Source organism: Somniosus microcephalus, chromosome 7 (genome assembly GCF_052327205.1).
Source record: "Somniosus microcephalus isolate GS21.2 chromosome 7, FLI_Smic_1.0, whole genome shotgun sequence".
Classification (NCBI taxonomy): domain Eukaryota; kingdom Metazoa; phylum Chordata; class Chondrichthyes; order Squaliformes; family Somniosidae; genus Somniosus; species Somniosus microcephalus.
In genome coordinates this window covers 117,119,564-117,139,142 of record NC_140993.1, presented here as the reverse complement: position 1 = coordinate 117,139,142, position 19,579 = coordinate 117,119,564, and the positions used below count along the sequence as shown (strand labels likewise).

Genomic DNA, 19,579 nt, shown 5'->3' with positions numbered 1-19,579 from the left:
CATCCTTATCTTCTTATTAGTGTGCCTTTTCTTTAATGAAACTATAAGGAGACACTGGGTTGCCCCGTGTCATCAAACAAAAGTGCCCTACAACTAATCTAAAACTAAATCAAAAAACAAAGGAAACTTAGAACTTAAATAATATTATTATTGCCTGTGTCCACCAAACACTCCAGGCCCTGCAGTGCCCACCAGTCGCTGAAGGCCTCAGGCGTATGTCCATGGTCACCACTGACAAAAGATCGTCATAAACTTGCCATTCAAGACAAATCACAGGGACAGTCCCTGTTTTGAATGCATGACAGTGGAGCTATCAATTAACTCAGAAGATTGCTTCTTTGCTTGCTTAAGGTTTTGATTTTATGTCATCTTACTTTTGAACTTTATTTTTGCAGTTCATTTCCTTTCTGTACCTTGCACAAAAGTAACTGTAGGACGATCTGGCCCTCATACATCAGCGCCACTCCTTAGTTAAACAATATTTAAATAAAGGTAATCTGAACCCCAGTCATTAAAAGAAAGCTAGAAACAGATTGTGTGTGGGTAAATCTGGCACAATATGAAAAGATAAATTGGACACACCATTACACAATCTCTGGCCAAGCAATACTTCAAATAGTAGTTTTCCACTTCAGAATAAAGTTACCAACTTCAACAAAATCTCTCAGAACACATCTAGTGAAGCCTACATTTTTAGGTTTCCAAAACAAAGCCTCTCTAAAACAAGGCCATCAACAATCACGGCCATCACTCTGGCCAATACAAATCCAGATCGCACTGAAATGTAACATTTCTTCCCCCCCTCCCCCCACCCAACAAATAACTACACTGAATTATCCTATAAGAAAATAAAATTGTCACGAAGTTTCTAGAACAAACCATAGTTGTTCTGCCTGTAGCATTGGAAATGCTATATACTACTTGGCTTGTGAAGTTACAATGCCCCCTAATGGAGACCATGTTAAACAAAAAAGCTCATGCGATATGATAAACAAGTCTGCCAGATCTCTCAAAACTGAGATGCACTAGCAATTAGCTTCCAAATCTTTATTAGATGTGAGGGAATTAATTCTCAAACCATGTAAAAAAGATTCCATGAAAATAAAGAGTTCAGACAAAACTTCACTTCGAAGATTACATCAATAATTTTCTGTTCTAGTAAGGAAAGAACTTGCCTAACAAAATCTTACTATATTAAGGTCTGTCTCTACAAATCACACAAAACTCCAAACAGTGCTGAATAGCTGATAATTAGAAGCATATCATGGGAATAATTAAGTTTGTTAGGCCAAGTATACAAGGAGGGGGGGGGGGGGGAAAAGAGGGAGAAAAGAGAAGAGATCAGTCCACCATGATCATATGTATAGGGTTATTCTTGAGCCTTGACCGAGATATCTAGTTCCACAGACACCAGAACTCCAGTTCACTGAATCCTTTTGGCAAAGCGCTATACATGTGACATGTCAAGGGCAGAGGAAAAATGTCGAGTCAAAACCTTCAATAAGTTCAAGGTTTAAAAAAAAAAAAAAATCGGCTAAGTAAAACAATTTTGTTTAAACATGAGTTTAACTAGAATTACTCATGCTGAACAGATCATTAAAAGTGATTGCAAGGCAAGGTGTTTTCTTAAGTAAATTAGTGGCTTAGAAACAGTGTCAACTTATATGTTTGTATCTTTTATTTTCATATTGGCCCGGAATTTGCGGTCAGCAGTGAAGCGAAGGCATTCGCCCGCTGGCCCCGATGTACGCTTCGCACAAGGATCTCGCAATCCCTGTGTCGAGAACAGTGGGTTTTCTGACCTTCAATTCAAATGAACAGAAGGTAGTGGAGATTGCCTTGTGCGAACTGCTGTGGCGTCAACAGGCTGTCTAAGCAGCCAATGAAAACGCAGAATTCTCAGTGAACAAGTGAGTAAGCTCTTAAAATTCTAACTTTTTAAAAATGTTAGAGAGCAAAACAAAGATTGGGCCTCTCACATGGGTAAAAGGCAAACCTGAAACAAAGATGGACAAACCGAAAAAAAAATTGAAAATATTTTTGAAACGTTTCTTAAAAATTTATATTTTTATTAAAATGGCCAATTTTCAAACTGCACAAAATTAAAATTAGTTTCCAGGCCCTTAAACATTTGTTTAACAGTAATAACGCTGTCAACCCCCCAGATACACCTAATCCTTTTTGGTCTATTTTTTAGTGGGGAATTTAACAGCGTACTTACTGCGAAAGAGCTGAAGTTTTTGTCAGTTTCAACGATTTGGCTGATTACACAGATTGCTGGCTCTAAAAGGGGGGGGGGGGGGCGGAGGGGCACAGCACAGCCCGTTTCGGAGCTGTCAATGACAGACCACAACTTCGAGATTTCCACATGAGCCTGCACATGCGCCAAATTCCGAAGTTGCAGTCAGTTTCAAAGGCGGAATGACAGCAAAAGCTGACAGTTTTCCATCATCTCGACCACAAATTCCAGGCCAATATATTTACATAGATTTTGTGAATCTGTTATTGCCCCTTCCATTCAGTTTGACTGGTCAGGGGGAGAGAAAGAGGCATGGAGGCTCTGCTAATATTGATGGATGATTAAGCTGGGTTGGGTTTCAGACAAAGCTTTGATGTTAAGACCCTCTTACCTGCTGGTCATCTTTCTCCACCTGGGAGGTGGTTCCTGTGTGCAGGGCATGGAATGGGGAAGGAGAGTTATGTCTTTTAGGCCTCAAGGAACCCTTAAGTTACACTTCTCCCCAGAGTATAGCTAAAATGCAAAATGGAGCACGAATATTTGGTTTTCTTTAGCTGTCAATACAAAGCTTGCCTGAAGTGTAGAGCCACCCAGTGGCCACAGTAAGAAATTGCAGAAAAATACATTTTAAATTGCTAAATTTCCCAATGTTAACAACTTTGGTATTTTATATACTAGCTATAAAATTCTTCGCTGCATTTTATATAGCATAAATTAATTAAATGTATTGGACTACAGTATTGTTTGAAAAAGTTACCACTAAACACTTCTGATGGTTCAGCTGCTTAACGGTGTGACTGACCATACAGAGCAGAGAAAGTTCATTTTAATCCCTGATTTAGCTTATCTGAACTGGAGCAGCGATAGAGGTGCTAAATTTGCCAAGGCGTCCCTGGATTAGAAAGGAGAAAATCTGCCAGGGTTTCCACTCACAATCCAGTGACCCCCTGCTGCATTTTCACTTGACTTAACAACCTCTTAGGAACAAAATGTGAAAGAGTAGTAGTCTCGGAACAAGACTTAACTTAAGTATTATTCAAATAAAATGCATGTACAAACTTCGAATCAGGATTCAGCTTGGCTATGACATCCCCGCATTCTTGCAGTTTGCTTCCAATTTCAAACAGGAAGATTGGCTACTTGAGTGAGATACCAGAGAGCAACCAAATTCTGTGGTACCTTATTCCAGCAATGAGACACCAAAAAGAGGGGGGGGGGGGGGGGGAGAGAAGAGAGGCAGATTATAAGAAAAAGAAAAATATAAGCAGCTACAAAAAATTTTTTTTTTGGCTCAGCCCTCAAATTACGAATCACTTGTCCAGGTTGTTTGGGGAGAACATAAAAACAGCCGAGTAGCCATGCATCATATGCAAATCTCAAAGCGCATATATTTGCAGCATATTGAAAAGGCATTAATGCTATTAATATTTTTGTATTGTAGCATTTGGAAAATACAGGGCTTCCACCTGGGTCTCATCCCTGACATACAGCAATAAACTCCTCGTAACCCTAGGTTCACTGCTGACAGTCCCTCCCCTCAATATCAGCAGCAGGTTGTTTGCTTTTGTTTATTGCAGGGACCGAGAAAGACATCACTGCCAGAGTTGTTTATCATGTTTTTGTAAAATAAATCCCACATTTATCTGAATCACTGAAAGATGTCGCAAAATTGTAACATTGCAAGTTCTATTCGGATGTTCACAAAGTAGGACTGTCAAGCGATTAAAAAATGTAATCACAATTAATTTCACGATTAAAAATTTCAATCTGTACATCTTGGTTTTAATGACACAATTTATGATCGTGTTGTCGCTGGTATTGCCAAGTAGTTACTGGCCAGCATTACTTTTATTGTTTGTGGCTGCCATGTTTTGGCCTGTGTGTCAATATGTCCGCCTTGACTTTACTGTCAGCAAGGCATGGTTTGTCTGCTGGGACAAAGATTGATTATAAACTGGATAAATTAGTACAAGGAGCATTGGTAGAAATCATTGTTTATTTGACAACCAGCACGCTATAGTGGTCCTGAAGTGGCCCAAGAACCACTCTCTGCAATCCTGTGGTTTACTATGGATAAGAGCTATCTCCAATCTGTAACACCACCGGAGCAGGCCAGCAGTGGGGAATGCCAGCGTAGGGCTCTCCAGCTTGACAAAAAAATGGCATTTTCTGTAAAATAATGACATACTTTCAACAAAAAGTAGTCCCTTTAGTTTTGTCTTCTCCTTTAATGGAGCATACATTCATGATGGCAAAGAAAAATACCAATTACAATAACACAGTTTTGGTTAACTGAATAGGTAGTACATTATTGTACATTTAAACTTTTATCATAAGGATGTTCTGCATTACAAATGCTTGCAGGGTACATGTGAACACAGATGCACTTGTGGAAGATAACTGTTCAGACAGATACATGCTGGCCAGATAAGCAGCACAATTTTAATTGCCAGGTTAAAAAAAGACTTGCATTTATATAGCGTCTTTCACGACCACCAGACATCTCGAACCGCTTTACAGCCAATGAAGTACTTTTGGAGTGTAGTCACTGTTGTAATGTAGGAAACGCGGCAGCCAATTTGCGCACAGCAAGCTCACACAAACAGCAATGTGATAATGACCAGATAATCTGTTTTTCAGAGATGTTGATTGAGGGATAAATATTGGCCAGGACACCGGGGATAACTCACCTGCTCTTCTTCGAAATAGTGCCATGGGATCTTTTACGTCTACCTGAGAGAGCAGACGGGGCCTCGGTTTAACGTCTCATCTGCAAGACGGCACCTCCGACAGTGTAGCACACCCTCAGCACTGCACTGGAGTGTCAGCCTAGATTTGTGTGCTCGTCCCTGGAGTGGGACTTGAACCCACAACCTTCTGACTCAGAGGCGAGTGTGCTACCCACTGAGCCACAGCTGACACTGTTCATGAGAGTTGCAGTCTCATTCTCTGCAAAACAGTAGGTTTTATATAGTTTCATATGCAAGAAGGTAGCTCTTAATTGTTTATTTGAACTATCGGAACCGAGAACAACAATTAACTAGACTGGAGCTACAAAGTAGCAGCTTAGACCTATTTCTTAATGGCCCAGAAATTCGGGTCTCCACGGGTGAGTACGCGCTGGGTACCCACGCGCGGGCCCAATGGAAGTGCCGGTTTCCTGCATGCACTGCGCATGCGCAGGAAACCGGCACTTCCGTTCCTCTGAAAGCAGGGGTTCGGAGGTCGAACGCGTGCGCAGGGGAGTCTGCGCGTGCGCTTTGAACTTGCGTTTTTTTTTTTAACAGGTTTCTCCGGGAGGGTAAGTCTTTACAATTTAGAAATGTAAAAAGCAGGCGTAAGGCCTGCTTTTTACAAGGTAAGTGGTCAATTAATTAAAATTAAAACATTTTTTCCACAGGTTTATTATTTTTAAATACTTTAAAGCAAGGTAAGTTTATTTTTAGCCCCGTTAGAATATAAAATTATTTTTTGCAAAAATTTATATTGTTTAAAATATTGTTTAAAACAGTTATTTAATGTAATTTATAGTTTATTTAAAAAGTGTGATTTAAAAAAAAAATTATTTGAAGGTTTACTGCTATTTTGGGGCCGTAGTATTTATAAGTCTTGACAGGTCTTCCGGTCAATACTTATGAATGGAGCATTCCCTGCTCCGATTGGCTGCCCATGGCCCACGTGATCCCAGGGGACGCATCGAACTAACTGCGCCCCTGGGACACACAAGCACTGCGCACCGGCAGCTGGGCCAGGCCCTGGATCGGAATTCCACGGGGCCCTACAGCTCAACTGCCGGCGCGCAAGGTAAATGCAGGTCGGGGGCTTGCACCCGCGGGAAGCCCCCGACCCGAATTTCTGGGCCATTGTCTACTCTTCTGTAGTTAACACCATCTTATAATACAGTTGGCTACAAGAAATTTCAGGAACAAAGTGCAAAAAAAACTGTTGAACCACCAATAGATGGGGGACTTTTATACTATATTTTTAGTACAGACATTTTCAGAACGAGCTCTTCACATTTTCAGTTTTTCTCCATTAGCCGATAAAGTCACACTGTTTATACTGTGCAGTGCTTTCACCAGAGGGTCAGAGATAATGGACTGGTACCGAATGGATTAAAGCTAATTAAAAAGAACTACAGATATACTGTAGTTTAAAAAAAATAAACTTTCATATTTATTTTGATCACCAGCATTTTAATAGAAAATTCAGAAAGCTTATACTAACATATTTCAAACTTTAAATTGAGATGGTGGCATTATTTGTTACTGCCAGAACAATCTGACTACAGTCTTGTTCACACCAAAGCTTCAAGCTCATACTTGATGCAAATCTTCAGCTACATCTATTTCAGTGGGCCAGAGCAATTTGAACATGGGCCTAGCCTGCCAAAATGAAGATCTACATTAGTGTCTTATAAAAACCCTCTGGAGAATATTCATTTCTACTGAATTCATAAGATCAGCACTCTCTCAAAGTATAAACTGAATCATGGTAACAATTATTGAAAAACCCCCAAAAATCCATTTAGTTCAAGTCACCCTAATCTGTATAACAACAATAAATTAAAGCACCAGTCATTCTACTCGCAAACCTGCAACTCAACATCAGACCTGAACTTCACTAAAGCTTTCAAATGGTGTATTCTTCTGCTCATAATCTGACTATATATTGATTCTCAAAAAAGGAAATTACAATGCGTAAGTAACAAAATAAAAAGAATCAAACTCACCGTTAAAGATTCAGACTGCTGAGTTGCACAGTTTCTGTTACTCTCTTTACTACTAGTTGAAATATCTGAATCAGTAAAGTAGGGGTCCACTAAACACTCCATGTTGGCAGAAGTCATATCTTCATCGTCACTAACACTGTCCCAGTCAATAGCAGGCAGTTCTTCTGTAAAAAGAGAACGATCAAAAATTTTGAATTCAGCTAACTCCAAAAAGAAGTCTTAGGAACAATAGTCAAAGGCTTAGAGGACATTTTAAAATCGGTGAAATACTGCTTCTAAATTGCGACCGGAGTAAGAATTTGCATTCACCTGGTGAAGACTAATTTTTGGAGTTGGCTGATAAAGAAAGTATGAAATGCTTATTGGTGTTGTTTTACACTTCTCAATCAGCCTGCACAACCCAGGCAGTTGAGTTGTATGGTTATCAGAGCAAAAGCAAAAAAATAAGTTAAAAAGAAAACAAATGTAGATAGGTCACAGTGGCAGTTACATTAAAAACATTTAAAAACCTTTCCTCTCTTCCCACTCCATAACTTCCACAGGAAGCACTGGCAGAAACCACCCTTGTCTGCCAGCGCCACTTCTACTTATTGTAGTGATGACACTTTAGCCAAGAGGATCTCCAACATCTGAAAACAAGCCACTCAGGTAAGTCTCCCAGATGTAAAAGGCAACATCACACCATTTATAAGAACTATACTATATTGGTATTATAAAGCAAAGATATATATTTTTTAAATCTGGCAAACAATTTTTTTTAATGGGCGAAGTAAAGCCTGCATTTTCCTCCTAGAATTTTTAAGCTAGGAGCAATTTGCCACCTACCAAAACGTTTACATCAATACACGTCTTCCTGTAAATCACCAAATATGCTGGTTTCCCTATGCAAACCCAAGTCAGAACCATCCAATCACTACAGAAGGACGTGGTTTAAGATAGCCTTCAATTCCCTGTAACTCATTCGTATATGCATAATTCCACTGTACACAACTTAACTTTGATTGTCAGCTTTTTAAAAATAAAACGAAATCGAAAAAAATGAATTCTGTTCCTTCTTTTAAAAATGGTCCTTCCGTACCATGCACCAATCCTCACTCTCCACCCATCAACATACCAACCTGCTCCTTGGTCTCTGCTAATGATGTTCTGTAATCAACCACATGGAGATGTATCATGAATGATTCACTTTGTGAGGAAAGTGCCTCACCTCTAAGGGGTAATTTAACAAGTCCATGAAACCTTGCATACCAGCAGCGTACATCAAACATTGGAGTGCACACTCCCCATGACTTTCCAACAGCTGCTAAAAATGACACCTCTATTTGACATCTTTCCTTATTGGTCTTTTCTTCCTATTTGCCTCTTATTTTAATACCTAGTTGCAATCCATATTTTAATACCTGGTTGCAATACATATCCAAATGACTTCAATGCAAATCTACAGATAGCAGTAATTTGCATGAATGAACCCAGAAACTAAAAGCTCAGTGTGAGGAAACACAAAAACACACTGCAAGCACTTCCTGTATAGCAATTTATTTTATTAAAACACCTCTCAATGTCTGATCCATGCAAAATTCAGATTGGAATTCTTCATTCGGATGATCCAACACTATAATAGATTACCTATTTTGGCTCTTATACTGTACAAGGTACAGACTTGCATAGTGAGTCCGACACACTGTCATAATTTGGACTGCCTTACAACTACTGTCAACAACGTTTGTTGTTAAGAATTCAATCTATTGCAGAAAATGTGAGTGCTGCTGAACCCTATTTTCACTGCCCATTATAACGTACCAAAGTTTTGCCCCTAAAAACCCTGGACTATGTAAAATATGAGAATCCTTACTCCATACCTGGCTACTCAGTCAACTAGTTGTTAATAATTTTCAAACTACCAGGTTTTTCCAGGCACATGATAGAAAATTACTTGCCTTCACTGGACTGACTGTCTGTTAATGAATTGAGCATACAGATGTATTTCTGGTAGGAGTTGACTGTACTCTGGCCTTTCAGGACAGATCTTCTTTCCTTTGAAACTCTCGAGTTACCCATCAGTACCTCTCCATCTGACAAATCACTGTCACTGGAGCTCCACGTGATTTCTGAAGTTTCCTTGGTGTTCTGACTGCTAGTATCTGCTGCACCTAACAAAGCATAAACAAAAATTCTTAATCAAATTTCACGAACAGATTACACTCAATGGACAACAGAAAAAGCTTTTACACAAAGTTTAACACAAGCATTTCATTGTTAGATAACTTAAAGAAATGACATTTAAACTCAAAAACCAGATGCCAGCAAAGCACTTAAAGAATAAGCTTGCATTTATATAGCGCCTTTCACATCCTGAGCACATCCCAACGCTATTCACAACCAATAAATTACTTTTCAACAGTAGTCACTGTTGTTATGTAGGCTAACACAGCAATGTCTTGCCCAACAATAACAAGTGAGCAAAAGAGAGGTTGGTGACTGACATATCAATTCAATCATCACAGTCAAATGAGACCATCGGTTTTCAAAGTGTTTACAACTGCTGAATTCTAATATTTTGCCAAGCATCGATTTCACAGTTCCTACAGCGATCCAACAGATACAGCAATATTTGCCAGCACACGTATATCATTTGTTTTCATTTGGGGTAAAGTGAATCACCTTAGATAAGTACCCAACAGCCAATTAAAAAAATTATGATAACTAATAGGTCCAGTGTTCAAACAATACTTACAAGTTATGGTATAGCAGCATAGTAGTTATGTTATTGTACTAATGATCCAGAGACAGGAGTTCACATCCCACCACAGCAGCTGGGGAATTTTAATGAAATTAAATAAATCTGGAACAAAATGCTAGTACAGGTAGCAGTAATGGTGACCATGAAACTACCGGATTATCGCAAAAGCCCATCTGTTTCATTAATTTCCTTTAGGGAAGGAAACCTGCCATCCAAACCTGGTCCAGCCTACGTGTGACTCCAGACCCACAGCAATGTGGTTGACTCTTAACTGCCCTCTGATATGGCTTAGCAAGCCACTCAGTTGTACCAAACCAGTATACCAAGAATAAAACCAGACGGACCACCCAACATCAACCTAGGAACCGGACACAATAAAAGCAAACCCAGCGCAGTAGACCCTGCAAAGGACTCCTCACTAACATCTGGGGTGTGCTAAAATTGGGAGAGCTGTCCCACAGGCTAGTCAAGCAACAGCCTAACATAGTCACACTCTCAGGATCATACCTTTCAGCCAACGTCCCAGACTCCTTCATCACCATCCCAGAGTATGTCCTGTCCCACCGGCAGGACAGACCCACCAGAGGTGGCGGCACAGTGGTATACAGTTGGGAGGGAGTGGCCCTGGGAGTCCTCAACCTTGGCTCCGGACCCCATGAAGCCTCATGGCATCAGGTCAAACATGGGCATGGAAATGGCCCGCTGATTACCACCTAACACCCTCCTTCAGCTGATGAATCAGTACTCCTCCATGTTGAACAACACTTGGATGAACACTTGGAAGAAGCACAGAGTAGCAAGGGCACAGAATGTACTCTGGGTGGGGGACTTCAATGTCCATCACCAAGACTGGCTCGGTAGCACCACTACTGACCAAGCCCTGAAGGAAACAGCTTCCAGACTGGGGCTACAGCAGATGGTGAGAACACCAACACGAGGGAAAAACCTACTTGACCTCGCCCTCGCCAATCTACCTATCGCAGATGCATCTGTACATGACAGTACTGGTAGGAGTGACTACCGCACAGTCCTTGTGGAGACAAAGTCACGTCTTCACACTGATGACACCCTCCATCGTGTGGTGTGGCACTACCATTGTGCTAAATGGGATAGATTCAGAACAGATCTAGCAGTTCAAAACTGTGCATCCATGAGGCGCTGTGGACCATCAGCAGCAGCAGCAGAATTGTATTCCACCACAAACTGTAACCTCATGGCCCAGCATATTCCTCACTCTACCATTACCATCAAGCCAGGGGACCAACCCTGGTTCAATGAGGAGTGCAGAAGAGCATGCCAGGAGCAACATTAGGCGTACCTAAAAACGAGGTGTGAACCCGGTGAAGCTCTAACACAGGACTACATGCTAAATAACAGAAACAGCATGCTACAGACAGAGCTAAGCGATCCCACAACCAATGGATCAGATCAAAGCTCTGCAGTCCTATGACATCCAGTCGTGAATGGTGATGGACAATAAACAACTAACAGGAGGAGGAGGTTCCACGAACATCCCTATCCCCAATGATGGCAGAGAATAGCATATAAGTGCAAAAGACAAGGCTGAAGCGTTCACAACTATCTTCAGCCAGAAGTGCCGAGTGGATGATCCATCTCAGTCTCAACAACATGTATTTATATAGTGCCTTTAATGTAGGCGCCTTTAACAAGGGACTTCACAGGAGTGTTATAAGATACCGAGCCACACAAGGAGAAATTAGGGCAGATAACCAAAAGCTTGGTCAAAGAGGTAGGTTTTAAGGAGCGTCATAAAGGAGGAAAGAGAGGTATGGGGTTTAGGGAGGGAATTCCAGAGCTTAGGGCCGCGGCAGCTGAAGGCACGTCAACCAATGGTTGAGCAATTAAAATCAGGGATGCTCAAGAGGGCAGAATTAGAGGAGCACAGATATCTCAGGGGGGTTGTGGGGCTAGAGGAGATTACAGAGATATGGATGAGAATTTTAAAATCAAGACGTTGCTTAGCTGGGAGTCAATGTAGGTCAGCGTAGGGTAGAACGTGGGAGGCCAGTCAGGAGTGCATTGGAATAGTCAAGTCTAGAGGTAACAAAGGCATGGATGAGGGATTCAGCAGCGGATGAGCTGAGGCAAGGGGCAGAGACGGGCGATGTTACGGAGGTGGAAATAGGCGGTCTTCGTTATGGTGCAGATATGTGGTCGGAAGCTCATTTCAGGATCGAATATGACACCAAGATTGCAAATAGTCTAGTTCACCCTCAGACAGATGTTAGGGAGAGGGATGGAGTCAGTGACTAGGGAACGGAGTTATTGGTGGGGACCGAAGACAATGGCTTCAGTCTTCCCAATGTTTAATTGGAGAAAGTTGCTGCTCATCCAGCGCTGGATGTTGGAAAAGCAGTCTGACAATTTAGAGACAGTGGAGGGGTCGAGAGAAGTGGTGGTGAGGTAGAGCTGGGTGTCATCAGAGTACATGTGGAAATTGACGCTTTGTTTTCAGATGATGTTGCAAAGGGGCAGAATGTAGATGAGAAATAGGAAGGGGCCAAGGATAGATCCTTGAGGGACACCAGTCAACGGTAGAGAGGCGTTGGAGGAGGATGGAGTGGGCAACCGTGTCAAAGGCTGCAGACAGGTCGAGAAGGGATAGTTTACCTTTGTTACAGTCACAAAGGATGTCATTTGTGACTTTGACGAGAGCCATTTCGGTACTGCCCTCACCATCTCAGGAGCCAGTCTTCAGCCAATTCGATTCACTCCACAGGATATCCAGAAACTGCTGAATGCACTGGATACAGCAAAGGCTATGGGTCCCAACAACAGTCCGGCTGTCGTGCTGAAGACTTGTGCTCCAGAACTAGCCGCGCCTCTAGCCAAGCTGTTCCAGTAACAGCTACAACACTGGCATCTACCCGACAATGTGGAAAATTGCCCAGGTATGTCCTGTCCACAATAAGCAGGACAAATCCAATCCGGCCAATTACCGCTCCATCAGTCTACTCCCAATCAGCAAAATGATGGAAGGTGTCGCTGACAGTGCTATCAAGTGACACTTAATCACAAATGCACAGTTTTGGTTCCGCCAGGACCACTCAGCTCCAGACCTCATTTCAGCCTTGGTCCAAACATGGACAAAAAAGCTGAATTCCAGAGGTGAGGTGATAGTGACTGCCCTTGACATCAAGGCAGCATTTGACCGAGAGTGCCATTAAGGAGCCCTAGTAAAATTGAAGTCAATGGGAATCAACAGGAAAACTCTTCACTGGTTAGAGTTATACCTAGCACAAAAGTAGATAGTTGTGGTTGTTGGAGGCCAATCATCTCAGCCCCAGGACATCACTGCAGGAGTTCCTCAGGGCAGTGTTGTCCTAGGCCCAAATATCTTCAGCTGCTTCATCAATGACCTTCCCTCATCATAAAGCCAGAAGTAGGGATGTTCACTGATGACTGCATAGTGTTCAGTTCCATTCACAACTCCTCAGATAATGAAGCAGTCCATGCCCAAATGCAGCAAGACCTGGACGATATTCAGGCTTGAGCTGATAAGTGGGAAGTAACATTCGCGCCACATAAGTGCTGGGCAATGACTATCTCCAACAAGAGAGAGTCTAATCACATCCCCTTGACCCTCAATGGCATTACCATCGCCGAATCCCTCACGATCAACATCCTGGGGGGTCATCATTGACAGGAAGCTTAACTGGACCAGCCACATAAATACTGTGGCTACAAGAGCAGGTCGGAGGCTTGGTATTCTGCGGCGAGTAACTCCTCTCCTGACTCCCCAAAGTCTTTCCGCCATCTACAAGGCACAAGTCAGGAGTGTGATGGAATATTTTCCACTTGCCTGGATAAGTGCAGCTCCAACAACACTCAAGACACCATCCAGGACAAAGCAGCCTGCTTGATTGGCACCCCATCCACCACCTTAAACATTCACTCCCTTCACCACCACACACTGTGACTGCAGTGTGTACCATCTACAAGATGCACTGCAGCAACTCACCAAGGCTTCTTCGGCAGCACCTCCCAAACCCATGATAGGACAAGGGCAGTAGGCGCATGGGAACACCACCACCTCCAAGTTGCACACCATCCTGACTTGGAAGTATATCGCCGTTCCTTCATCGTCGCTGGGTCAAAATCCTGGAACTCCCTCCCTAACAGCACTGTGGGACTACCTTCACCACACAGACTGCAGTGGTTCAAGGGCAATTAGGGATGGGCAATAAATGCTGGACTTACCAGCAACACCTAAATCCCATGAACAAATTTTTAAAGTTCAAAATCCTGAAAACAGGAGCATCTTCATTTTCAGCCCACAGTCAGAGTGCAATATAAAGAAAAGAAAGACAGACAGACTTTATATATAGCGCCTTTCATGACCTCAGGATGACCGAAAGGGCTTTACAACCAATTAAGTACTTTTGAAGTGCAGTCACTGTTGTAATGTAGGAAAATTATTAAAGCAGCTAATCTGCCAAATAGAAATTTTAAAACAGTACTAGATGAGGAATCTATCATATTTTGCTATTACTCATCTGTACCCTTACCCCTTTTGGTGATGCTGTATAGTAGACTCACTAACATGCTGGATCCTGGATAACCACAGGGCTAGGCACTCCCAAATGGTAAGGGGAAAAAAACTTTTTAAGCATGTGAATGAAACATTTCTAAACAGAGAAATACAACCTAAATGCAGATTGAATGCGCAGAGCAGATAACATTCACTATGAATACTTGTTAGTATTCTGGAAAAAAAGTGTAAAATCTACCTCATGCCAGACATCACTAATTAAACATTTTATTCCAGCCTTTGAAGATCCAGCCTTCGAGGCCTCTCAACTCACCAGGGAGCCACAGTAAGCACTCTAATGAATTTTGTTGCAAAATGCCAATTTGCAGAATTCTCTATGAAACTGTTTGCTGAAACTCCTGTAATAGAGTGGCTGTGTTACGAAAGAACAGACTCAAAAAGGCAGGCCTCTGAAAGGGAGGAAAAATATACTAAAATTAGGAATCATTTCTGCAGGGTGGGAATTTTTTATTTAAGATATACATTTCCTTTTAGAATGCCTACATGAGGAGTGGGGTGGCTTATAATGGAAGTAGTCACTCCTGCACTTTCAAACTTGAATTATACCCAATTATTTCCATTAATATTTATTCTGGATGAGGGTCGGTCTCCAACTTTTTAAGTAATGTTGTGTTTTTCCCTGATTTGACCACATTGCACCATACATTATATCAAGCTAATGGGGCAAATGGATACTCTACTCTCGTGCTTTTGCCAGTGTCTCTCTTAAACCAACCACTAGGTGGTGTCTAAGATTAGGCAAAATAATTCTCCTGTCCATTTTTTTCTCTCCTTGCCCCCTGCTTTGCACTTCCCCACAATGACAAGTAGAGGAAAAACGTGGCAAGCTGTACGAAAATGGGCTAGGTATGTATCATAGATAGTTCCAGCAATAGCACTTAACCAAATAAACTAATATTGTAATTTATATTCATGTGGCAACATCAGGGGGTTGGACAGGGTAGATGCCGAGAGGATGTTTCCCCTCATCAGGGAATCTAGAACGAGGGGGCATAGTCTTAGAATAAGGGGTCGCCCATTTAAGACAGAGATGAGGAGGAATTTCTTCTCTCAGAGGGTCGTGAATCTTTGGAATTCTTTGCCCCAGAGAGCTGTGGAAGCTGAGTCATTGAATATATTCAAGGCTGAGATAGATAGATTTTTGAGCAACAGGGGAGTCGAGGGTTATGAGGAGTGGACAGGAAAGTGGAGTCGAGGCCAAAATCGGATCAGCCATGATCTCATTAAATGGCGGAGCAGGCTCGAGGGGCCGAATGGCCTGCTCCTGCTCCTATTTATGTTCTTATGTAAACGCATGGGCACAAATCCACAACCTGCCACTCCATGGTCCCGTAGATTGGTGCTTAATGCCTCTATTGCATGCTGCAGTTGTTCAGATATTAAAATTCAACTCAACTCTTCCCTGATCTCCCTGTGTCAATTAGCGAATGCACATTATGTATAAAGCTGGTAGCGCTGCCCCAACCCCCATAAAAAGTAATACAAGTCCTGTCAAATGACCAGTATGTTATGTCACAATCAGCAACCACAGTATCCTCCATACAGATTAGATCATGTTGCAATCATTTGACAATTGCTATCTCACTGCAACACTCTAACTACTGTTAATTTACAAAAAGACTCCATGGGAAGATGAAGGCTATAATCCCAAGCAGATGATGGGTGCAAATTATAGCATCTGAATTCCTGGGCATTATTCTTTATGCCACATGAATAGGAATTACAATAGTAGTTTATTTGGTTAAGTGCTAGTAATATCTATTATACATACCTAGCCCATTTTCACACAGCTTGCTAGCCAGCACACTTTCTTTCTGATTGATCAGTGCCTTTTCACCATGTTTCTCCTCTACTTCTTTTCTTCAAACCTATCCGGTCTTATTTTCACTCTCCATTCACCCTTTTTGGCTACCCCCATTCTCTGCCTGTTTAATTTGATCAATCTCTCTTTAAGAGCACTGACCCATACAATAACAACTTGCATTTATATAGCACCTTTAATGTAGTGAAACGTCCCAAGGCACTTCACAGGAGCATTACCAAACAACATTTGACACCCGAGTCAAATAAGACAGATATTAGGATAGCTAACCAAAAGCTTGGACAAAGGGGTAGGTTTTAAAGAGTGTCTTAAAGGAGGAGAGAGGGGTAGAGGTGTTTAAGGAGGGAAATTCAGAGTTTAGGGCCTAGGCAGCTGAAGGCACAGCCACCAATGGTGGAGCAATTAAACTCGAGGATGTGCAAGAGGCCAAAATTGGAGGAGCGCAGAAAACTCAAATGCTTGTAGGGCTGGAGGAGGTTACAGAGATAGGGAGGGGCTAGGCCATGGGGGGATTTGAAAACAAGAACGAGAATTTTCAAATTGAGGCATTGCCGGACTGAGAGCCAATTAGGTCAGCAAGCACAGGGGAGATGGATGAACAGGACTTGGTGCAAGTTAGGGTACGGGCAGCAGAGTTTTCAATGAGCTCAAGTTTATGGAGGGTGGAAGATGGGAGGCCGGCCAGGAGAGCGTTGGGATAGTCAAGTCTAGAGGTAACAAAGGCATTGATGAGGGTGTCAGCAGTAGATGAGCTGAGGCAGGGGCGGAGTTGGGCGATGTTACGGAGGTGGAAGTAGGCGGTCTTGGTGATGGAGCTGATATGTGGTCGGAAGCTCATCTCGAAGTCAAATACGTGACCACAGTTGCAAACTGTCTGGTTCAGCCTCGGACAGTTGCCAGAAAGAGGGATGGAGTCAGTGGCTAGGGAACGGAGTTTGTAACGGGGACTGAAAACAACGGTTTCCTTCTTCCCAATATTTAGCTGGAGTGGTCAAGAGAGGGGGTGGTGAGGTACAGCTGAGTGTCGTCAGCGTGCTTGTGGAACCTGACGTTATCTTTTTGGATGATGTCGCTGAGGGACAGCATGTAGATGAGAAGAGGAGAGCTGGACCAGACAGTTCTTTATGTGGTCCAGCCAGATCAGGCAACGGTTAAACCAGTTGGCTTCCATAGACGTTCAAGTCTGCATCCCTTGGACTTAAGGGAGCAGAGATGAGGGCCACACCAGGGGGAACGACCAGGGTGAGAGAGCGTAATGGTTTTAATTGGGACACGGGCAAAGGTGCAGGTGAGGGTATGATTGAGCAGATGCAAAAATGTTGCGGTGAATAGAGGGCCAAAGGCTAGAAAGTTGGGAATTTGAAAGTGCCGTTGCAAGTGACTGCATCATGGAGCAGGGGGCTGTCCAAAGGGAGGAGATGGGGCACTCGACTCCACCCTGCCTCAGCTCATCTGCTGCTGAAACCCTCATCCATGCCTTTGTTACCTCTACTGACTATTCCAATGCTTTCCTGGCCAGCCTCCCATCTTCCACCCCACATAAATTTCAGTCCATTCAAAACTCTGCTGCCCGTATCCTAACCTGCACCAAGTTCCATTCACCCATTACCCCTGTGCTCACTGATCTACATTGGCTCCCAGTCTGGCAACACCTCAATTTTAAACATAGAAACATAGAAGATAGGAGCAGGAGTAGGCCATTCAGCCCCTCGAGCCTGCTCTGCCATTTAACGAGATCATGGCTGATCATCCAAATTCAGTACCCTGTCCTCGCTTTCTCCCCATATCCCTTGATCCCTTTAGCCTTAAGAAATATATCTAACTCCTTCTTGAATATATTTAATGAATTGGCCTCAACTGCCTTTTGTGGTAGAGAATTCCACAGGTTCACCACTCTCTGGGTGAAGAAATTCCTCCTCATCTCTGTCCTAAATGGCTTACCCCTTATCCTTAGACTGTGACCCCTGGTTCTGGACTCCCCTGCCATTGGGAGCATCCTTCCTGCATCTAGTCTGTCCAGTCCTATTAGAATTTTATAAGTTTCAATGAGATCCCCTCTCATTCTTCTAAACTCCAGCGAGTACAAGCCCAGTCGACCCAATCTCTCCTCATACGTCATTCCTGCCATCCCAGGTATCAGCCTGGTGAATCTTCGCTGAACTCCTTCCATGGCAAGAACATCCTTCCTCAGATAAGGCGACCAAAACTGCACACAATACTCGAGGTGTGGTCTCACCAAAGCCCTGTACAACTGCAGCAAGACATCCTTGCTCCTGTACTCGAATCCTCTCGTTATGAAGGCCAACATACGATTTTCCTTCTTAACCACCTGCTGCACCTGCATGCTTACCTTCAGCGACTGGTGCACAAGGACACCCAGGTCTCGTTGCACTTCCCCTTCTCCCAATCTATTGCCGTTCAGATAATAATCTGCCTTCCTGTTTTTGCCACCAAAGTGGATAACCTCGCATTTATCCACATTATACTGCATCTGCCATGCATCTGCCCAATCACCCAACCTGTCCAAATCATACTGGAGTTTCTCGGCATCCTCCTCACAGCACACACGTCCACCCAGCTTTGTGTCATCTGCAAACTTGGAGATATTACATCTAGTTCCCTCGTCTAGATCATTAATGTATATTGTAAATAGCTGGGGTCCTAGCACTGATCCCTGCGGTACCCCACTAGTCACTGCCTGCCACTCGGAAAAAGACCCGTTTATTCCAACTCTTTGCTTCCTGTCTGCCAACCAGTTCTCTATCCAAGTCAGTACCTTACCCCAATCCCATGTGCCTTAACTTTACACGCTAATCTCTTATGCGGGACCTTATCGAAAGCCTTCTGAAAGTCCAAATACACCACATCCACTGGTTCTCCCTTATCTATTCTACCAGATACATCCTCAAAAAATTCCAGTAGATTAGTCAAGCATGATTTACCTTTTGTAAATCCATGTTGACTTTGTCCGATCCTGTCACTGTTTTCCAAGTGCTCTGCTATTACATCTTTTATAATGGACTCTAGCATTTTCCCCATTACCAATGTCAGGCTTACTGGTCTATAATTCCCCGTTTTCTCTTTACCACCTTTTTTGAATAGTGGAGTTACATTAGCTACCCTCCAATCCATGGGAACTGTTCCAGAGTCTATAGAATTTTGGAAGATGACCAGCAATGCATCTACTATTTCTAGGGCCACTTCCTTAAGTACCCTAGGATGTAGATTATCAGGCCCTGGGTATTTATCGGCCTTCAATCTTGTCAATTTCTCTAACACCATTTCCCTACAAATACTGATTTCTTTCAGTTCCTCCCTCTCATTAGACCCTATGTTCCCCGAAAGCTCTGGGAGGTTATTTGTGTCCTCCTTTGTGAAGACAGAACCAAAGTATGTATTTAATTGGTCTGCCATATCTTTGTTCCCCATTATAAATTCCCCTGATTCTGACTGCAAGGGACCTACACTTGACT

General features: G+C 42.8%; 1 protein-coding gene across 3 annotated transcripts in view; it reads right to left on the bottom strand.

The window, feature by feature from the left end:
- The window catches only part of spidr (scaffold protein involved in DNA repair), a 354,308-nt gene that overhangs the window by 311,457 nt on the left and 23,272 nt on the right, over positions 1-19,579 (bottom strand). For all 3 annotated transcript variants that reach the window (XM_085992882.1, XM_085992884.1, XM_085992885.1), the window contains 2 exons: positions 8,909-9,121; positions 6,972-7,135 (listed from right to left, as the gene is read on the bottom strand). In XM_085992882.1, coding sequence (XP_085849008.1) covers positions 6,972-7,135; positions 8,909-9,121 — 377 coding nt within the window. The remainder of the gene's footprint in view (positions 1-6,971; positions 7,136-8,908; positions 9,122-19,579) is intronic.